This window comes from Pelophylax lessonae, assembly GCF_965119305.1.
Source record: "Pelophylax lessonae genome assembly, chromosome: 12".
Taxonomy (NCBI): Eukaryota; Metazoa; Chordata; class Amphibia; order Anura; family Ranidae; genus Pelophylax; species Pelophylax lessonae.
The window spans coordinates 128,664,001-128,684,952 of record NC_138779.1 but is presented as its reverse complement, the minus strand read 5'-3'; the positions used below and the strand labels follow the sequence as shown (position 1 = coordinate 128,684,952).

The window sequence follows — 20,952 nt, the reverse complement described above, 5'->3', positions numbered from 1 at the left end:
ATACAGGCATGCCATTGGCTGATTCTATGTGAGTAACTTAGGTCATGTGACTTTGCATTTGGAACTGTTTGGCTAATGTTGTATTGCCATCACTTCCTGCTGTTATCCCTGTGTTGTTCCATAAATAAAAACGGAGCTCAATGCTTTAGGCAGGACATTCAATCGAGCATCCAATGTGATAACACCCTGTGTGTCTGTATTACTGTATACTGCTGAGCGCGCTCCATTACCTTATACAAAAGAGCTGAGAACTCTGCTTTTTAGCACAACGGGATTAACTGGGCTTGGCGTATATGAATATCCAAAAGTGCACTTATTAGCGCAATGGAGTTACTTGTGCTTCAAGCGTACATTAAGATCCAAGACAGTTTCTCCAAACTATGGCCCTCCAGTTGTTCGGGAACTACAATTCCCATAATGCCTAGCCATGTCTGTGAATGCCAGAGTTTTACAATGCCTCATGAGACGTGTAGTTCCGCAACAGCTGGAGGGCCATAGTTTGGTGATCCCAGGTTTAAAGTATGATTTAGTTCACAGCTTATCAGACACTGTAGTTGATGAAAGTTGTATACCCCACATATTGTCATTAAGCATAAATTTAACCAAAGTGGATTTACATTCCAAATAAGATATACAGTACAGTAAAACCTTGGTTTGAGAGCGCTTTGCAAGACAAGCAAATTTTTAAAAAAAATTTTGACTTGAGATACAAGCAATGTCTTGGGTATAAAAGAGAAGAGAGGCGCCTCTAAGTGTAGCAATATGGTTACATTTAATGAAGGTTCAATAATTAGCAGCTCACATGGTTGATGATTAAAACAGGCACATCTAAGAATGCAGGCATCCAGGGGAAAAGCTGTCCACATAGACCATCCTCCGCACTGCCATCTTCATCACACCCTTCCATGCTGCGCTCCACGAGCGATTCAAAGTCTCACTTTCAGATCACTCTACTGCAGGGTAGTCTTCCCAATCACAATTGCAGACTGACATCGGTGAGAGCCAGTGGTTCAGAAGATGGTCTATGTGGACACCTTTACCCCGGATGCCTGCATACTTAGATGTGCCTCTTTAATCATCAACCATGTGAGTTGCTAAATGTTGTACCTTCATTAAATGTAGCCATATTGCTACACTTAGAGGCGCCTCTCTTCTCTTTTATACTCTGTAGCTCCTGCTGGATTTTGCCTCTAATCCCCTTGTGGATTGACATTTTATGATGACACAACCTATCACATTGCTATAATCTTTGTATATACACTATAAACCAGTGGTGGCAAACCTTGGCACCCCAGATGTTTTGGAACTACATTTCCCATGATGCTTAGCTACACTGCAGAGTGCATGAGCATCATGGGAAATGTAGTTCCAAAACATCTGGGGTGCCAAGGTTCGCCATCACTGCTATAAACTGAAAGACTTATGAATAAATGGTTGTGGAACGGATCATCTGAGTTTCCATTATTGCTTATGGGAAAATTTGCTTTGATATAAGAGTGCTTTGGATTACAAGCATGTTTCCGGAACGAATTATGCTCACAATCCAAGGTTTTACTGTATAAACCTTCTCCACACAACAAATGGGTTACAAAAGCATACAGATGTCAGAGGTAAATTTAGGGTGATTTTCCTCTGAAACAGACCCAAGATCCCCAAATGGGTCCAGAATAAAAAAAAAGTATAAAATTATTTTTACAAGAGCAGCTTGTGTTTATATTTTTATTTCAACAACAGAGTTTTAAGACACAGTATCAGTGAGAAAACGTTATTTTCTGATATTGATGAGATTTGTCATAAAAAAATATTTACCAGACTGCAGGTAAATGAATGCCAATTCCAGAAGTCAATAAGTAAGTCACCTCTCACCAGAAGACACTTCTGCACAGTTCTGGATCATTAAGACTGCACCAAAAGGGCCATTCTGATGCAAGGTCCTCAAAGTATTGGAGATAGAAAGGATTGTCATTAATGGTATTCATTTAGGCTCCCAGGCCTAAAAAGCTTGCGCTGAAAACTACCAACACCAGGCTCCCTTTGATGAAAACAAAAATATTATTATAAACGTTCAGATTTCAGCTCAAAAGCATAGAGAGGGTGGACAAAATGGCAAATTTCTAATACGCTAAAGATAATTAGCGAGACCCTGCTTTCAGATCAGCTTCAACACAACACACTATCAATGTGCTCACAGTAGGTTGAGACCATGTATATGAATTCTGCACCTAGTAACCAGGAAGAAAAGTCTTCAGGTTTATAAAAGAAATATGGTCTACACTCCAAAACTTCTCATAAAAAGAGATAGATTATCTATCTATATATACATACATATATATATATACACACACACACACACACACACACAGCCTGGCCAAAAAAAAGGTCACACGCCTTGGACCGCCTTTAGCTTTGATTATGGCACGCATTCACTGCGGTATTGTTTCAATAAGCTTCTGCAATGTCACAAGATTTATTTCCATCCACTGTTGCATTCATTTTTCACCAAGATCTTGTATTGATGATGGGAGAGTCAGACCACTGCGCTAAGCCTTCTCCAGCACATCCCAAAGATTCTCTATGGGATTAAGTTCTGGACTATGTGGTGGCCAATCCATGTGTGAAAATGATGTCTCATGCTCCCAGAACCACTCTTTCGCAATTTTGAGCCCAATTAATCCTCTCATTGTCATCTTGGAATATGCCCGTGCCATCAGGGAAGAAAAGATCCATTGATTAAATAACCTGGTCATTCAGTATATTCAGGTAGTCAGCTGACCTCATTCTTTGGGCACATGCAGTAACTATCCAATAGGATAGTTACTGCACGCTTAGTTAATTCCAGGTGCCAATTTTTTTTTCTTTTTTGGCCAGAGTGTGCACACACACACACACAGTATTTTTTAAATACATGCTATACTTCCTGCTTAGAAGAAGAGCAGCATAATAGTGGTTTATTGTTCCAACAAAAAACAAACGAAAACCCCACAACATTATAGCAATGTATGCGAAAACTGAATCAGCTTAAATAATGACATTTAAAAAAATATATTAAAATATGTGCTCTTGTAACATACAATAGGTTCCTTTAATGACAAATGAAACCATACCAGACCAGCACCAGTATGTAAAACAAACAATGTAAAAAAAAAAATATATAAAGTTTGCATATTTCTTTAGAAATAAACTTCATTTTCTTCCTTTAGTACAGATGAATCTCAGCAGCAGTACCCCTTCCAACCACTGATCGTCTTAGACGTTTCACACTTTAGAGCAACAGTACAGAAACAGGTAAGTGTCAGTTCCCAACATTTGCAGTTTTGGACGTTTCTCAGACATGCATGCTCTTATCACACCATTATCAGTGATGAACTTGTGTCAGCAAGTTGATCATAATGGTATTTCTCAGGGTGGTTAAAACACTTCACAGCAGAACCAGCAAAGCTCAGTGCATGGCGAATGTCAGACATCATAGAAAAGGCGAACCAACTGATATCTGATTAGAAAGGCACAACAACTTCCTAGGACCTAAAAACAGCAAGAAAGGGTAGAACGTTATTTTACAAAAAGTATAATTATGTAATGAAGTGAAAAAGTAAATTCTAAACTACCATAGAGACTAAAGCAATCTAGGAAACCACTTTCCTGTATGTAAAACTTGAGATTGGTGCTGAAGGGGCCTCATTTGACTTAGACTGGAGAGGTTCCAAAGAAGGACATTTAGATATGGTAAAATCAGAAGCTTGGCTTTACATTGCTAATTAGAACTTCATTTATTTGGTTGCTACTGAAAATCTAAATATGAAATGCAAATGAATGGGTTTTCTGCCAAATCCTTTGCCAACGTAGCTATAGGATGAGTCAATGTTCAGCACTGGTGGCATAAACTACCAGTTTTTATAAATTAAAAATGTAAAAAGTATTCTTACCTCATAATAAAATTTCATTCTAAGGATGCCTCTTTTCTTATTTCGATTTCCCCTCTCTGGGTAAGAGGGCACCACAATCTGAGGACAGAGGATTTTCTATACCTTTGGTTGAAGAACTAATATGACTATAGTGTGGTCCTTCCTTCCAGTGTGATAACAGTAAACCTTTTGCTGTCAGACCACATTTTTTACTTATAGTTTTAAAGGCTGACTGTAGACTAAAGCCCCGTACACACGTATCGATCGGCCGATTGTAGGCTTGTTAGTATGATGCTTCCGACAGCGCATTTTCGGCCAAACAGAATCGGCCGTGCAGGCATTAAAATTTTTGTTGGACAACACCAGAACGCCCGATTGTTCGCCAGTCAGTACAGATTTCGGCCGACAGACAGCAGATTAGCAAGACTGGGCATGCTCAGAAAAGAAAAAGACAAGGAAAGTTAACCATCACATGACATCACTTCTGCAGTCGGCTGTTGTTGGCCGACAAAATTCGTGTGCAGTCTTTTGCAGTTTTCAACAGACACGACAGCCCTGGACAAAAGACGGCCGATTGTTCGGCCGACGATCAGTACGTGTGTACGGGGCTTTAGTATGCACCTTGTACGCAGCCTCTCTATACTTCCTTACTACAGCCTTTCTAAACTGTTAGGGCTTATACACACTCGCAGTAGTGGCTGTATAAAGGAGGTTGAGCTGTGGCTTTATCATCCTACCAAAGTGGCTGGACGGGGTTGTGCACATACTGTGGCCACTATGCTTTGCAGCTGCAGTAAAAATTATACCCCTTTGTAGCATTCAGTGGGAAGATTCAAGTGAACTACTGCAAAATGTCTTAAAATGCTTGTTTACAATCTCTTTAAACTAAAAAATATAAAACAGGCAATGATTTGACATATCCCAGTTGAGTGAGCAATGTAGTTTTTATACGGTTAGGATTTTTATTTAAAATATAAAGGTTAGGAGAAATAAACTCAAATGTTTAACAATGTGGTAGGTTTTTAGAGATTTACATGTTCCAATCCAATTTATTACACACTAATCCACAACAGCTGCAAACCCCATGTAAGGTAAGAGTCTTCAGTCTTGCACAGTTGTACAGGCCCCTGTTCTCTACTGAAACCGATCACTCTGCTTTCACTGTACACATGTAGCTCATCATTGTGCAATAGAAGCTGCAGTCAGTTTAAGCCTGTCTCATTTCCTAGCTGGAGGACATCTAGCATCATCTAGTTCTTTCCTCCCCAGTTGAACTGTCTTTGGCCAGCCCCTTTCATTCATTGCATTTCAGTTCTTTGAATCATGGAGGCTTAGCATCACACAAGGTCAATACCATGGAGGCTTACTGAATAAGGGCACAACCTAGGAAAGATATTTAGCCATCGGAAATTTGTATAAATGCTCCCAATAGTCAGCCTATTGCTTTATTTGGGGCTGAAAATATACTTAAAAAAGGAAAACTTTTTTTTTTTTTTTTAATTTAAATAGGGTGAATCTTATTAACGGGGGGCACAGACGGCAATGAAAACTGACTAGTGTTCTCCACTCTGTTCTGTTTACCATTATCGTTGAAAGTAAAATCCCAAATTTTAGGTTTTCCCAAAAGTAGTGTATATGTAATGGGGGGGGGGGGGGGTGAAATCTCCCACTGTACACTAGTCACTAGACAATTACACTAGTTCTGTTGACCTGAGGTCCCCAAGGAATTTCCTTAATTTGCAGCAATTTTTTTCTCATTTCCTGTTTGGCTATGGGACAGGAAGTGAAATCTATACATCGGGACAGTTGGTAAAAAAAAAAAAAGTTTTGTTTAAGTTCTACCTGAAGGCTTTTTAGGAGTACTGAGAGCAGGGTACTATGATTTTGTCAGGAAGCTATGTACATCACCCTACCAGCTCCTTCCACCAGCCATGATCTTTCTGCATTATGTAGAGAAGTAATGGTGACACAAGTGTGTCTAAATAAGTTATGTAAAGAAAATAAGAAGACTTAAAACGTCAGCCTTGCCTACTGTATTGCAACACCACTGTGGTGAATAGAGCTGAATGCAACGTCACATGTGACATTTCAACAAAATTCTAAAAAAGTAAACTGCGTGAGGCACCGCTGGCACATCTACATTGTTCCTCTCAGTGAACATCAGTGGTCTTGAGTTCAGTGCAGCTTGTTGGTGTGAAATTGCCCTTATTATAGGAATTAAAAAAATATGCAACCTGTTATGGTACATAATGGCATTCAAAGTCAGGTTTTTAAAATGTAGAATATTTGTTGAGTGACAGAAGGGGCTTTCATAAAAAAATAAAATAAAATACATATGCAGCCCACTGGTATTACAGTAGCAGAACATTTAACACTGAAATGGCACAGTTCAGTGAAAAATGTGCTTTCCAAGCTCTACCAAGGAAGCTAAGAGACGTGTCAATTTTGAGCTTTTGGTTGAGGAGCAGTGCTATAAAACAGTTTTGTATGCATTACCTGAATGAAGAGTAAAACTATCGTTAAGCTCTTCTCAGAAGTTGGTCCAATCAGTTTCAGCACAAAGTTTATCAGGGTCATGTTATTTATTTCCATAAATTCCTCATCACTTTTATTATTTTTGACATCAATCACATGAAGAGCTTCAGCAACCTAAATATTACCATCACAGAATAGAAAAACCAAAAAAAAAAAAAAAACAAAGATCTTTTTATAAAAACAATTGCAAGCCTAATATCGAATTTCAAACAATCCCTGAAATTTTTAGTTAAAAGGTGATTTTGCATTACTTTCTATGCACCCAGTGGGGGACCAGCACCTTGGAAAGAGTGCAGGCCTATACAGAAAGGCTGGGAGGTGAAGCTGTCTGTAAACTTGGGTGGGTATTTAGGAAGTCGCCCAGGTTACTGAAAACATACAGAGTGGATAATGCAAAAGCATAAAATGTAAGTAAACCTCCCTCACAGACCTCTCTCTGTTGCAGAGCCCAGGTTTTTTTTTTTTTTTTTAATTTACAATATTCCACTAAAACATAAATAATCCTAAATCACAAAAAACATGAACAAATTATTTAAGGTTAATAAAAAATACTTTATAAATCAATCACCTAGCGCTTAATGATAAATGCGGCAATATCTCGTGCATATAGACCAAAAGAAATTTAAAATCTTAAAAAGCAGCTGCCTAAAAGAAAATGATATATAGAAAAGGTGCGTACCAATAAGTTGATAAACACAAGCAGCGCTATTATTGGTACGCACCTTTTCTATATAATAAAAAATACTGCTAAAAGAATGCAGACAGTCAAGAATGCAGCTATCCTCATTAGAACACTGAGATTTTCCCAAGTGGTCATAATGAAGGCTCACTGGAGAGGTTATTGTTTTTGTTCTTATTAAAAGCGTCAGTCAGAATAATATACAGGCTACCACTGCTGAATACTCTCTGAAAAAGCTAGTTCCTTGAGTCCTGGTTCACATCAGTACGGCTTTAAAATCACGCTACTTCAGTGTGATTTGTACTTCCGATTTCATTGTGGCTTGCAACTTCATTTAACAGAAGTCTAAGCAAGTCGCAATGAAAGTCAGGGGGGGGGGGGGGGGGAATTAGTGCAGGAACCCTTTTCAAAGTCACTGCAACATGAGTTGTGGCAATTTGAACGGTTCCATTGCTGGCAATGGGGTGTGACTCGTCATGCGATTTGGAACTGTCAAGTCGCATGACAAATTGCACCAGTGTGAATGAGGGCTGACAGTCTCCAAGTTTAAAAGAGTCAGAAAAGCAATATATATATATATATATATATATATATATATATATATATATATATATATATATATATATATATAATCTACATGCTCATAATAACCTATCTATCCAGGGCATTTTTTAGTATTTTATTTGTGAATTTTAGATCACCTTTACAACTAATGCTCCAACTGCTGATAGATCTTTTGATTTGAATTTGGAGTAACTCATAGTAAGCTTTCCTGTACGGGGATCAAACCTGCAAAAAGATGAACAGGCCAGTTAGTGCCAATTTGTGATAAGCGTTATTAGAATAATGGAATTTTTGCTTTGTTATGTTCTAAAACAGTGGTCCTAAAACTCCGGTCCTCAGGGCCCACTAACAGGCCAGATTTTAAGTATTGCCTTGGGGAGATGCAGACTAGAGTACTGCAATCACTGAGCAGCAAATTATATCACCTGGGATGTATTTCAGTTACCTTACAAACCTGGCCTGTTAGTGGGCCCTGAGGACCAGGGTTGAGGACCACTGTTCTAAAACAACCACTGTGTGCAGACATCACAAAATCAAATCAGAAGTAATGCAATTAATTACCTTGGAAGCCGATGCCGTGGACATGGGATTATGTGCAGCAACTGTGGCAGAGAATAGAGGAAGTTTAGGACTTGTGGAATGAAGAAAAGCAACATAGTTTTACTGAAGTGCCCAACAATGCCAACAACAGCAAAGGTCATCCCAGCAAAATAACAAAAAGTATCACCAACAAAAACCCTGGAAGGGTACCTATGAAAAAGAATAAAAGAAAATGTATTTAGCAAATGGATAGCAATTGATAGAACAGATTCTAAAATCATCAAAAAGAAGCAAAAGATTGTATGTCAATATGTAAAAGAAAACCCGTGGCTGTTACAACAGAAAACCTCTGGCTGCATGTTATTACACAATTTTGGAGCAAAGCAACCCAATAGGGAAGTAAGCAAAGCAAAAAGAGGTTTACTATATATCAGCTGGAAGGAGCCTGTTTCACTTACACCCCCCCCCCCCCCCCAATCTTTATATAGTGTCTTGGGTTTAAAGTGACTTCATAATAAGAAAAGGCTTCCATTGCTGACCTCTACTGTTTTCATGCTAATGCTTTTGCTTCAGTGCTTTCGGAGTTTTTGACCTGAAGTTTAGAGAGGTAATGTTTATATTCATTTACAGCATGTTTGTTCCAAGTCTGTGATTCAAAGTATTGACACCTACAGGCAATTGTCATATCCAACACTTTAGTACAATTTAAGGTAAGTAGAGTTCTTCCAGAATTTCTTGTTCTTTACACTGAAGATAGTTCTTAACATTGGAAGATGGAGAGTCGCGCTGACTCTCTTAATAACATTGGCTGCATGTTTGGGGTCGTTCTGCTGCAGAATAAATTTGAGGCCGATCGCACGCCTCCCTGATGGTATGGCACAGTGGCGTAGCGTGGGTTGTCAGCGCTCGGGGCAAGGTAAGTAATTTGCGCCCCCTAAACAAACCTACTAGACAATTACACAGACCACTACACTGACCTAGCTGACAACTACAGAGACCTACCTTATTCCTACACTGACCCCTACACAGACCTAACCGATTACTATACTGACACCTACACTGACCTACCTTATTCTTACACTGACCTACCTGATTACTATACTGACACCTACACTGACCTACCTGATCACTACACTGACCAACCTGATCACTACACTGACCTACCTAATTTATATACTGACACCTACACTGACCTACCTGACCAATACACTGCCTACTACATTGACCTACCTGATCACTATACTGACACCTACAGAGACCTATTTGACCACTGCAGAGACCTACCCGATTCCTACACTAACACCTACAGAGACCTATCTGACCACTACACAGACCTACCTGATTCCTGCACTAACAGACCTAATCACTACACTGACCTACCCAATTACTATACTGACATTCCTGATTCCTACAGTGACCTACCTGACACCTACACTGACACCCCCCCTTACACTGACACCCCCCCTACACTGACACCTTCACTGGCCCCCCTACACTGACACCTTCACTGGCCCCCCTACACTCACCCCCCCATACACTGACACCTACACTGACAACCCCAACACTGACACCCCCTACATTCCCACATACACTTACCCCCCTACACTGACACCGACACTGACCCCCCCCATACACCTATACTGACCCCCCTACACTGACACATACACTGACCCCCCCCCCACATTTCCACACACACTGACACCTATACTGACCTCCCCATACACTGACACCTATACTGACCCCCCCTACATTCCCACATACACTGACCCCCCCTAAATTTCCACATAAACTGACCCCCCCATACACTGGCCCCTACACTGACCCCCTCTACATTTCCACATACACTGACCCCCCTACATTGACACCTATACTGACACCCCCTACAATTACCCCCCTCCCATGTCAACTTCCCTGGGCCCCCCAGGGCAGGCAGCACATCACTTATTTTTCTGTGTCCAAACACTGGCGGGGAGAGACAGCGTGTTGGCGGCTGGCCCGGACAGCAGGGGGAGACTCCGGAAGCGGTGCTGCACATGCACCGAGCATCTTCACCCACGACCAGCCCCGCCCCCTGGCCGCACGTGACCCCTTCAGCGGTCCGCTGCTCATCCTGCACAGTCAGTCCCGGAACCAAGAGGAGGAGTGCGGGTGGGCGGGCCGCTGGACACTATGATCCCCGGATGGCGGGCGTGGGATGCTCCCCCCTAAATGTTGCGCCAAGTGCCAGTGGCCCCCTCAGCACCCCCCACGCTACGCCACTGGTATGGCATGATGGATAAGTATTTCTCAGCATTGATCCTGAAAAATCTCCAGCTCTATTTGCAGCCTGAACTTGGAAGGAACCTCCACCATGCTTTACTGTTGCCTGCAGACACTCATTGTACCGCTCTCCAGTCCTTCAGCGAACAAACTGCCTCCTGCTACAGCCCTGGACTCTTCAGTCCAGAGCACCTGTTGCCATTTTTCTGCACTCCAGTTCATAGCGGAGTCTCTTATCCTTGATTCGAAGGTAACGGTATGGCTGTTTGGCCACAGTTATTCCATCAAGACCACTTGTGGACAGACTTCTCCAGACAGATGGGTGTACCTGGGTCCCACTGGTTTATGCCAGTTCTGTGCCAATGGTTCTGCTGGATATCTTCCGATGTTGAAGGGATGGGTCTTTTATCTGCTGCATTCCTTTTTGTGCATCTTCGGTCCTCAATATTGCCCGATCAATGGCATCCTCAATGCTGAGAGAATGCAGGCAGATAGGTTTATCCATCATGCCATACCATCAGTGAGGCATGGGATTGGCCCCAAATTTATTCTGCAGCAGGACAACTACCCCAAACATACAGCCAATGTCATTAAGAAATATCTTCAGCGTAAAGAAGAACAAGGAGCCCTGATCTCAACATGATTGAGTCTGTCTGGGATTACATGAAGATACAGAAGGATTTAATGCAGCCTACATCCACAGAAGATCTGTGGTTAGTTCTCCAAGATGTCTGGAACAACCTACCTGATGAGTGCCTTCAAAAATTGTGTGCACAAGCACTGTGTGTACTTAAAAGAATTAATGCTGGTTTGAGACCAAAAGGATAGTCACACCAATTATTGATTAGGTTTTTCTTCTGCTCGCTCACTTTATATTTTGTAAATTGATAAAAACAAACAGTTAAAATATATATTTTTATAAAGCATTCTTACTTTATAACATTTCTTCACACCTGCCTAAACTGTTTGCACAGTACTGTGTGAAAATCACTGGATTGATGTAAATTAAAATGAAACCTTGCCAATAAAAAAACCCAAGCCTACTAGAGCACAGGACATACACTATTTTCAACCTTTTTTCAGGTGGGGCACCCTTTAAAATTCTGCACAATCTCTAGGCACCCCATTCTACAGTGTAAAAAATAAAATAAACTAATAGTTGTACATATAGCAGCAACATCCAAAACATGGGCCATCCAACATTAGAAGTGTTTTTTCCTCCACAATTGCAAACTGGTAAGGAATAGTATTCTAGCGTTTCTCTTCTTCTACTTGCCAATGTGACCCCAGTGCTGATGGAGAGGGGGGGGGGGGGGGAAGAGTAAACAAGGAGGCTATGCAAGCACCTGTAGTTCTCATTATCCACCAGTGATGTAATTGGCTGTCAGGGGGCCAGTGGCTTGACCTTCACGGTGCCCAGGGTTGTAATGCTGCAAAGTAAAAACCTGTGGCAATTTGTTGCAATTTTTAGACATTTTGCCAAGGCACCCCTGAAGAACCCAGGAGGCACACCAGAGTGCCACGGCACCCTGGTTGAAAAAGGCTGCACTATTCTCTAGCACAGTGTTTCTCAACTCCAGTCCTCAGGGCCCACTAACAGGCCAGATTTTAAGTATTACCTTGGGGAGATGCAGACTAGAATACTGCAATCACTGAGCAGCAAATGATATCACCTGGGATGCATTTCAGTTTTCTTGCAAACCTGGCCTGTTAGTGGGCCCTAAGGACCGGAGTTAAGAAACACTGCTCTAGCACACTAGCAATATATTTCTATATTTCAGTTATTAGCTAATGTGCCAATAAAGCCCAGCTACCACACCAATGCATGATATGCAGTGCAATTTCAGAAAAAGATCTTACCAGTTATGATACAGTAATCCCAGGGTGGTGAAGAAAAATGGAATAAGAAAGTAAAGTGAAAAGAGATGATCATCGTGACAGTCACCTATTCGGAGACAAGATTAAAAATCTGTAAGAAATAGGAAATATTTAAGCCAAAAAAAACCAAAAAAAAAAAAAAACCGGAAAAGCAAATATGGGGGATTAAATGCTGCTTCTGTCTCAAGGGTTACGTTTAGAAAGCAACGTTATTTGACTAGTCTTTAGATAATGGAAAATAAATATGTTAGACATATTTAAACAACAAACAAAATAGCATTTCAGCCTTTAGCCCTCATTCACACCAGGCTGACTTGTCATGCGATTTGACAGGTCAAATCACATGACAAGTCACCCCCTATTGTCGACAATGACAGTGTTCAAATTGGTGCGACACTGACTTTGTGGTGCTGCATCGATTTGAAAAAGAAGTAGTTCCTGCACTATGCATTTGGCAATTTCAGGTGCACCATGCATAGACATCTGTGCATGAAGCCACACAGATGTCTTCAAAGTTGCAACAATACATAAAAACAATGTGACCTAAACCCAAAATCTGGGGACTTTAATAGTTATTCTTTGGACTGATTTGTCCATTGGACGGGGTACCTCCACAACTAGTTTACAACCTGCAAAAACAATACAAAAGGTAACCCAGAGAAGGAGTTGTATAAGGGGAACCAACAATGGTATAAATTAACTATAAAAAATTTTTTTTTTTTTTTTTTTTTTCAATAAAGTAAAGGACCAATCGTCAAAAAACTCTCAGGCCTATATGGCCATCTGCAATGCAGCTTTGAAATTGTGTGATTTAAGACGAAGTCGGATGATTTCAAAGCCACATTCAATGTGAAAGAGGGCTCAAGCAGATACGGGGAACAAGTTAATGCATCACATATATATTTTAATATTCACAAATACCACTGACTCACCATTGAGCTCTGCAATGTTAAACACAATGATAGAGCCAGCTATAATTAAAGATTGGCCAGCTTCAAGACCATTGATTCCTGCCAGAATGTTGATTGCATTGGTACAGAAGACAGCTAGCATACCCATATAAACATAGTAAAGAATCCCTGTAGGAAAAAAAACAGTTATTAAATAACAACCCCACACAAAAAATATAAGTGTACTATAAAATAATTTGCTCTATGCAGTTCCAAGTTGCTATCAGATAAGAAGATCAAGCAAGAGAGCGTATGCTGGCAGATCATATATATATATATATATATATACACACACACATATCCTTGTGGCTGAAGCACACTCCAGGAGCCATGCTACATCAACATTTTTGGTTCCAGACCAGAAGTTCCTCAAGATCCTAGATAAATATGTATGCAAGCTGGTCTGCCTGCATACACTCTCCCACCCACTCTCTTATCTGGTGGCATCTACTTTGAGGGATCATGGAGCAAGTTTAACTGAGGAGAGATAAGTGACATTTTCCAATGCAATATGCAATGGGATGCACAGATAAGAACATACAGCATGGAACATTCAATTGTGCTTAAATAATTTCATTTTCATTGGAAATTTGATTGAGGATTGACAGCACACAATGATGTAGAATTGTATTTGGCATATATGTGAAGGAATCTGTGTGCATTCCTGGCTTCATTACTGTTTGTCTCACTCCTGTAAGGAAATGGGTGGAAGGCATTTCAGCCATCAGAAATCTAATCACCAAGGTGGAAACAGCGGTTTCATGTTGTTACATTGTATCGGCTGGAATATGGATACATCATCTTTCACTATGATACAATAAATATACAGTGTCACTTTACAGGCAAATGAAGATTCTCTGTCAGAATTACAGATGAAGTGCTGTGTTTATAGAGGACAAGTAGGTGGAGAACATTCAATGCCCCTTGATTCTAGGTCATTTTGTGGTGGATAAAAGGGTATTTTAAAGGAATGGAATACAATTATTAGAGTCTGATTTATACAACACAATCCCTTATATACCCAATTGTTTGTTATTTTCCTGTATAGTTGTGCAATAGCCGAGGACAACTGGAGAGCTGTTAAGGATCTTAGGTTCTCTGTCTTCCATCACAGATGGGAGTGCGAGGGGGGGGGGGGGGCATCAGCTGAATATTGATAATAATAGTATAATACGATTGGACTTGAGGTGGTGAATATAAATAAAATGTCTTTGTTAAATTTGTGTGCTTATAAGTCTGCTATATTATTCCTGTTCTTGGGATAGATTATATATATATATATACCTATTTTTGGGTTTACTATATATATTGTATGTGCGGGAAACAAACCCCACCAACATTGGTGACAGCTTTGGGGCATTGGCAAATGCATTCTTTTTATTTATGTTTTTGATATCAGTAAAACAAATTTTGTGGGGGGGGGGGGGATTCACATTTGAAATCTTCCACAAATATGCATTTTCAGTGGCCTCATATTCACTAGTGCAACAATATTTTAAATTAGCCTAAAATCTAAGAACTGGGTGTTAGGACACTGTCTAGATCAGTACACAGTTCTATTTTGGTGCTGGGTCTATGCTTGCCATTTCTTGTATTGCCACAACACTACTACAATTTAAAAAGTATAAAGCCAACTCACCGAGATCCACATGAAGCCCCAGAAGAGGTCTGAATGGCTTGGGTACTACAATTGTAGTATTGCCAAATGTGATAAAGTACACCATGAGAAGTGGCAGTGAGGCTGCAGTGGGCAGCAGCAACTTGTGTCGCCAGCGCAAGTTCAAGACATCATCCGCAAAACCCAGAAAGATCATACAGCAAATGGCAAGTAATGAGCCAATAAGAGCAACAAACTAAATAAAAAATTGAAATGGAAAAAAGTGAAGAGACGCACAAGTAAAATAAAACCTGAATATACAAAACTCACATCAAAAGGCTATTCTAACATCTCTTAAGTATCTGACATTACCACTGCTTAATCACAACTAGAGCTCTGCAGTCAGTGGGGACCAGAATCTTTCCAATTATAGAGCTCTACCTGTAACTCAATAGCTAAGTAAGCAGCCAATGTTCTAATACAGAGCAGAGGTCTTTCTCTACAGCTCAAATACATGTCACGCAACAGTAAGGCTGTTACACATGCATGTTTTGCTGCACCCTCAGGTCATACAAGTGATGTTACATGTAACCTTGATTGACCTTTAGGTGATTAAAAATTGCTTTGTTGAATCAACATGTAGGTGTGAATCTGCTAGAGCTGCGTTTAGTCAGTGACTGTCAATTAACTCAAATTTGCTGTGAGAAAAGATCATTGCGATTGGTAGCTTTGCACCATACATCCCCTTTAAACAAAGAAAAAGCAGTTTGTAATGAAGTTTGAATAGTCAATTAGATATAAGGCTGGCCATACACTATACAATTTTCTTGTTCAACTTTCCTTTAGATTTACCAAAACCATATAATATGAGGTCAAACCTAAACACTTTCAATTTGTATGCAGTCAGGCAGGCCCTTGCACTACGTAGTTTAAGGTAAATCTAAAGGAAATTGAATAAGAAAATTGTATAGTGTATGGCCAGCCTAATGGAAACAGCACAAGGTTGAACAAATCCATTACCTCATGGTGTGGGAATTCTCTACACTGTTCTTCAATGAAGCAGCTCAAGAAAGGAACAGGAATGAAGAAGAAAAGGATCAGCAGAAACACTGCCCCGCTAATCACTCCTTGAGACTCTGGGCTATAGAAACATAAAACATAAAACATACACAAACGTTTATTGCAGCGAATACAAAACAATGAAAAATCTTAAAGTATCATTGAACCATCAAAACCCCCAAAAAATAATAATTTTCACACTTCTAATATTGCAGATCATTCTCTTTAGCAGAATCTTAAATCCAAACTGATGCCTTCCGTACTTCCTCCTATAGGGTGGCTATGCTGTCATTTAGAGTCTCCCTAGAGCCCCAGTGTAACCCCCCCCCCCCCCCCTAACACACACAATCCCAGTTGGGCTCATGCAATATATGAATTCAGCATAACAAAAAGGTGTAAACACACTTGATAGATTACATCACTGGTCCATATAGTAATAAGTGTGTGTGTGTGTGTGTATATCAGCCCATAATTGAAGTGCCAATCCAACGAGTAGACAACAAGGCAATGGTGTCCAGAAAAGCAGACCGTCACCATTGGAAAAAAATGCAAACTCACTGGATATGGTGGCTGCCATTACATCAGCAAATAAGCCTCAAAAACCCCTATGGAAGTCTCTCTGGAAATCACACAGTGGATGGTCTCACCAATCGTTCAAATCGGGATCCCACTGAGAATAAATCAGCTCACGCAGAGCCCAGAAGTGCTTTCATAGTGTAGTATGGTTTAATTTATCAATAAAATGCATAAAAAAAAAAAAAAAAACTCACATAATTTGCTGCTGGCGACCCAGAATCGCACAGCAGCGAGACATCAGTGCCAAATGCCACGTCCCAAAATATAGCATAGGATATTAGAACGCATCCAGGTAATGCTAAAGTACATCATTATTATAGTACATGAACAATTTAAGTGGAGTTGAGGGATTTATGTTTTTTTTGTTAATGAGGGTTTACTTCTACTTTAACATGATATGCAGACTGAAATTTAAGAAAAAAGAAAATGCAACTGTAAGGGGCTGCTTAGGGTCAAGGTTCCACCAACAGATGGACCACAGCCCTGGACAACACCCTGCAGCTAACTTGTCATACTACAATGCATCCAAGAAGTCACCAATCCAGAAAGCTTCAAGTTGGAAACTCAAATTGCATGGTAACCCCTAGTAAACATGCTACAGGAGTCTAGATTAAAAGATAAGAAAAAATAAAATTTAAAGCAAATGGTCCTTTTCTCTCAGTGCTGAGAGAAGTGCATTCACAACCTGCTCTATTCAAACAATTAGAGCCCAACTCCAGGTCTTGCGTTATTTTATTTAGTCGAGCAAAGCCATTTCCTTCACTAAGAAATGCAGTTGCTGTCAGCACTGTATAAAATGTACGTAGCATCAGCTATGTTACAGCATCAATATGGAGACTTCCTTTTCCATATTTTGAACAAAATCGAGCCAGGCTAAGGAGAGGGAGAGAGGGAGAGGGGGAGAGAATATGTACCTCTGCTTGTGCTAGCTAGATCAAGGTTTTAGTCTCGGTCAGAGTTAAGCTTAGGGTCATAGGTCATGGTCGGAAGTCAAAGGTTAGGGTTAGTACATCGTAACTAGAATTCAATTTTTTTTTATTGAAATTAGTGTCGGTGTGTTTTAGGCAGGATAAAAACAAAACAAAATTTGCACTATTATTTCTGGGCTGTAATACAGTTACAGACAACAAATACTATACACATACACTATATTACCAAAGGTATTGGGACGCCTGCCTTTGCAAGCACATGAACTTTAATGATATCCCAGTCTTAGTCCGTAGGGTTCAATATTGAGTTGGCCCACCCTTTCTAGCTATAACAGCTTTAACTCTTCTGGGAAGGCTGTCCACAAGGTTTAGGAGTGTGTGACCATTCTTCCAGAAGTGCCCTTTTAAGTTCAGGCACTGATGTTTGACGAGAAGGCCTGGCTCGCAGTCTCCGCTCTAACTCCTCCCAAAGGTGTTCTATCTGGTTGAGGTTAGGGCTCTGTGCATGCCAGTTAAGTTCCTCCACCCCAAACTCACTCATTCATGTCTTTATGGACCTTGCTTTGTGCACTTGTCCAAATCATTTGGTGGAGGATTATGGTGTGGGGTTGTTTTTCAGGGGTTGGACTTGGCCCCTTATTCCAGTGAAGAGAACTCTTAAAGCGGTTGTAAACTCAATAAAAAAAAAAAAACCTGCAAGACAAAGGCATAATGAGCTAGTATGCAACGCATACTAACCCATTATGTGTAACTTACCTGAAAACGAAGCCCCGACACGGACCCCCGGACATCGCTGCGGGCGCTGCCATGGTCCCTCGTCGTCTCTTCCGGGTTCGGCGGCTCCGGCACGCTGATTGGCCGGAAGAGACGGCTCCGGCACGATGATTGGCCGGAGCCGCGATGACGTCACTCCCGCGCATGCGCGCGGGAGTGATTTTTCCGGCAAGCTCCCGGCAACTTAATTGAAGGTCCCCCGGACCTTCAGAGCGCATGCGCCGCTCGCACGAGCGGCTGCATGCACTGTAAATATCTCCTAAACCGTGCCGGTTTAGGAGATATTATTTGTACCTACAGGTAAGCCTTATTATAGGCTTACCTGTAGGTAAAAGTGTCAAAAAGCGGGATACTACCGCTTTAAGGCGTCAGCATACCAAGACATTTTGGACAATTTTATGGTCCCAACTTTGTGAAAACAGTTTTGGGATGGCCCCTTTCCAACATGACTGCACACCAGTGCACAAAGCAAGGTCCATAAAGACATAGATGAGAGAGTTTGGGGTGGAGGAAGTTGACTGGCATGCACAGAGTCCTGACCTCGATAAGCGATAGAACACCTTGTGGACAGGCTTCCCAGGGTGAAGCTGTTATTGCTGCAAAGGGTGGACCAACTCAATATTGAACCCTACGGATTAAGACTGTGAAGCCTCTAAAGTTCCTGTGTGGTTGTAGGCAGGCGTCCCAATACTTTTGAGAATATAGCGTATGTGGTATCGCTGTGATTGTCAGGAGCTGAAGAATGTATTTTAGGTTTTTCTTTTGTGGTAGATTATGGTAATCACAAGAAATATACAGCTTAATTTAAAAAATAAATATTTAAAAAAAATGAATTTAAAAAAAAAATAAATATTCTTTTAAAGTAGAAGTTTAGGCAAAAATCTAACTAGGTTTAGAATGTAGCAGAGAGCAAGTTTGGCCTTAATCTAACCCTGTGAAGCAAAAATTCGCTATAATTACCTATTTTGCAGCCAATCCAGGCCCAGCATCATGTATTAGCGATGGCTTCAGTGTGGAGGGGGTGCAGGAGAGGCAACCGACAATGGAAGCCCCATTGTAACTCTTTTGGTGACATTTCACAGCCGTTGTCAGTCCTCTCCTGCACAGACCTTCTGCCACTGGAAACTGGACCGGATCGGCTGCAGAATAGGGAAGTACAGAGATTTTCGCTTTACAGGGTTAGAATGTGGCAGAGAGCAGGTGAAATGTTAGTTTTTTTTTTTTTCTGGACTTAGGCCCCTTTCACACTGTCCACTCCATCAGCGGACTCCGTTTTTCTCAGCGGGGGAATTGATTCGGCGATCCCCCGCTGAGCAGGCGGGTGGCAGCTCCGTCTCCTCTCCGTGTGTAGAGACGGGGCTGTCAGGTCCCCGCTATCCTCTATGGGGGAATCGGATGAGAACGGACCTCCTGTCCGTTCTCATCTGATCCGATCCACCAGAAGGATGGAAAATAGGGTTTCCATCCATCTCGATTTGACAGACAGGATTGGATGTCAGCGGACATGTCTCCACTGACATCCGCTGCCCCATAGAGATGAATGGGGCATCCGTTCAGATCCGCCGGAAAAACTGACAGGCGGATCTGAACGGTCCGCATGTGTGAAAGGGGCCTTACACTTTAAACTATTTAGTGCAAGCTTTCCTTTGAAAATAAAAATAAAAAGATATCCTTTACCACCAAATTAAAGCCTAGTTTTTCCTGAAGGGAAAAAAAAAATACAGCATAATCTGCCCAGACACACTAAGAAGTTGTGATAATATGTCCAGCTTTACAAACACATGTCAAAGTTGTAAAACTGTAGTCAGGTGTTAATATTTGTTTCATCCTCTGTCAAGAAGGGGTTAAATACTATGAGTTCCATTCTATCTATAATAAGTTCTAACCATGCATTAGAAAATGGTTAACAAAGTTCTGACACCAACATGTATCTCATATCAGAATAATAATAAGAGGAGATGTACTGTGCCAGCGTATTAGTGGATCCAGTACAGTGCATTGATAGGAGACCCCTAGTCCTGGTATACTCAGTGCTGGCTCTCAGTGTATACAGGGATCTCATAGACTTACACCGGCTCTCTGCTGGACTTGTTCATGTCCACCCCATACAGCTTAGCGGAGATGAAGTGCTCCTTGAAGGCAGGGATGAGGGCGGCAGTGGCCAGGCCGCCCAGTACAGAGCCAGCCACATTGACAAGCAGCGGTACTATAGCCATGGTTAGAAGACAGACACACAACACACAGTTCTTCCTGCTCCCACTCTGCCCATACACTTCATTCTCTTCCTACTTCCGCCCTCTCAGCGGCTTCCAGCACCGTACGTGCACACGTGTTCCTGGCTTTGCGTACATGACGACATCAGGAAATCCCGACCTGCGTGCTCGTCCCCGTGCGCTTTCCTGTGTCCCTTATCCGCAAGGCGCATGCGCAGTGTCCAGTTCTTCCTGCTGCTGACATTGCTAGGGTGACATTTAACCCCTGGACCACTGGAAGATATTACCGCTTCATGACCAGGCCATCACTTTAACTGACAATTGTGTGGTTGTGCGACGCTGTACCCAAATAACATTTGCGTCCCTTTTCCCCCACAAATAGAGCTTTCTTTTTGTGGTCTTTGATCACCTCTGTGGTTTTTATTTTTTGCGTTATAAACAAAAAAAAGACAGACAATTTTGAAAAATAAAATATAGTTTTTTTTCACGTTCTGATA

General features: G+C 41.2%; 1 protein-coding gene across 1 annotated transcript; it reads right to left on the bottom strand.

The window, feature by feature from the left end:
- Positions 1–3,167: 3,167 nt before the first annotated feature.
- On the bottom strand, positions 3,168–20,558 carry DPAGT1 (dolichyl-phosphate N-acetylglucosaminephosphotransferase 1). The gene is made up of 9 exons (XM_082273456.1): positions 20,313–20,558; positions 15,925–16,045; positions 14,947–15,160; positions 13,290–13,436; positions 12,340–12,424; positions 8,242–8,430; positions 7,818–7,905; positions 6,399–6,551; positions 3,168–3,522 (listed from the first exon to the last, which is right to left on the bottom strand). Exons 1-9 carry the CDS (start codon positions 20,456–20,458, stop codon positions 3,457–3,459), a joined length of 1,209 nt encoding a protein of 402 aa, XP_082129582.1. The 5' UTR covers positions 20,459–20,558; the 3' UTR covers positions 3,168–3,456.
- Between the last annotated feature and the right edge of the window lie 394 nt (positions 20,559–20,952).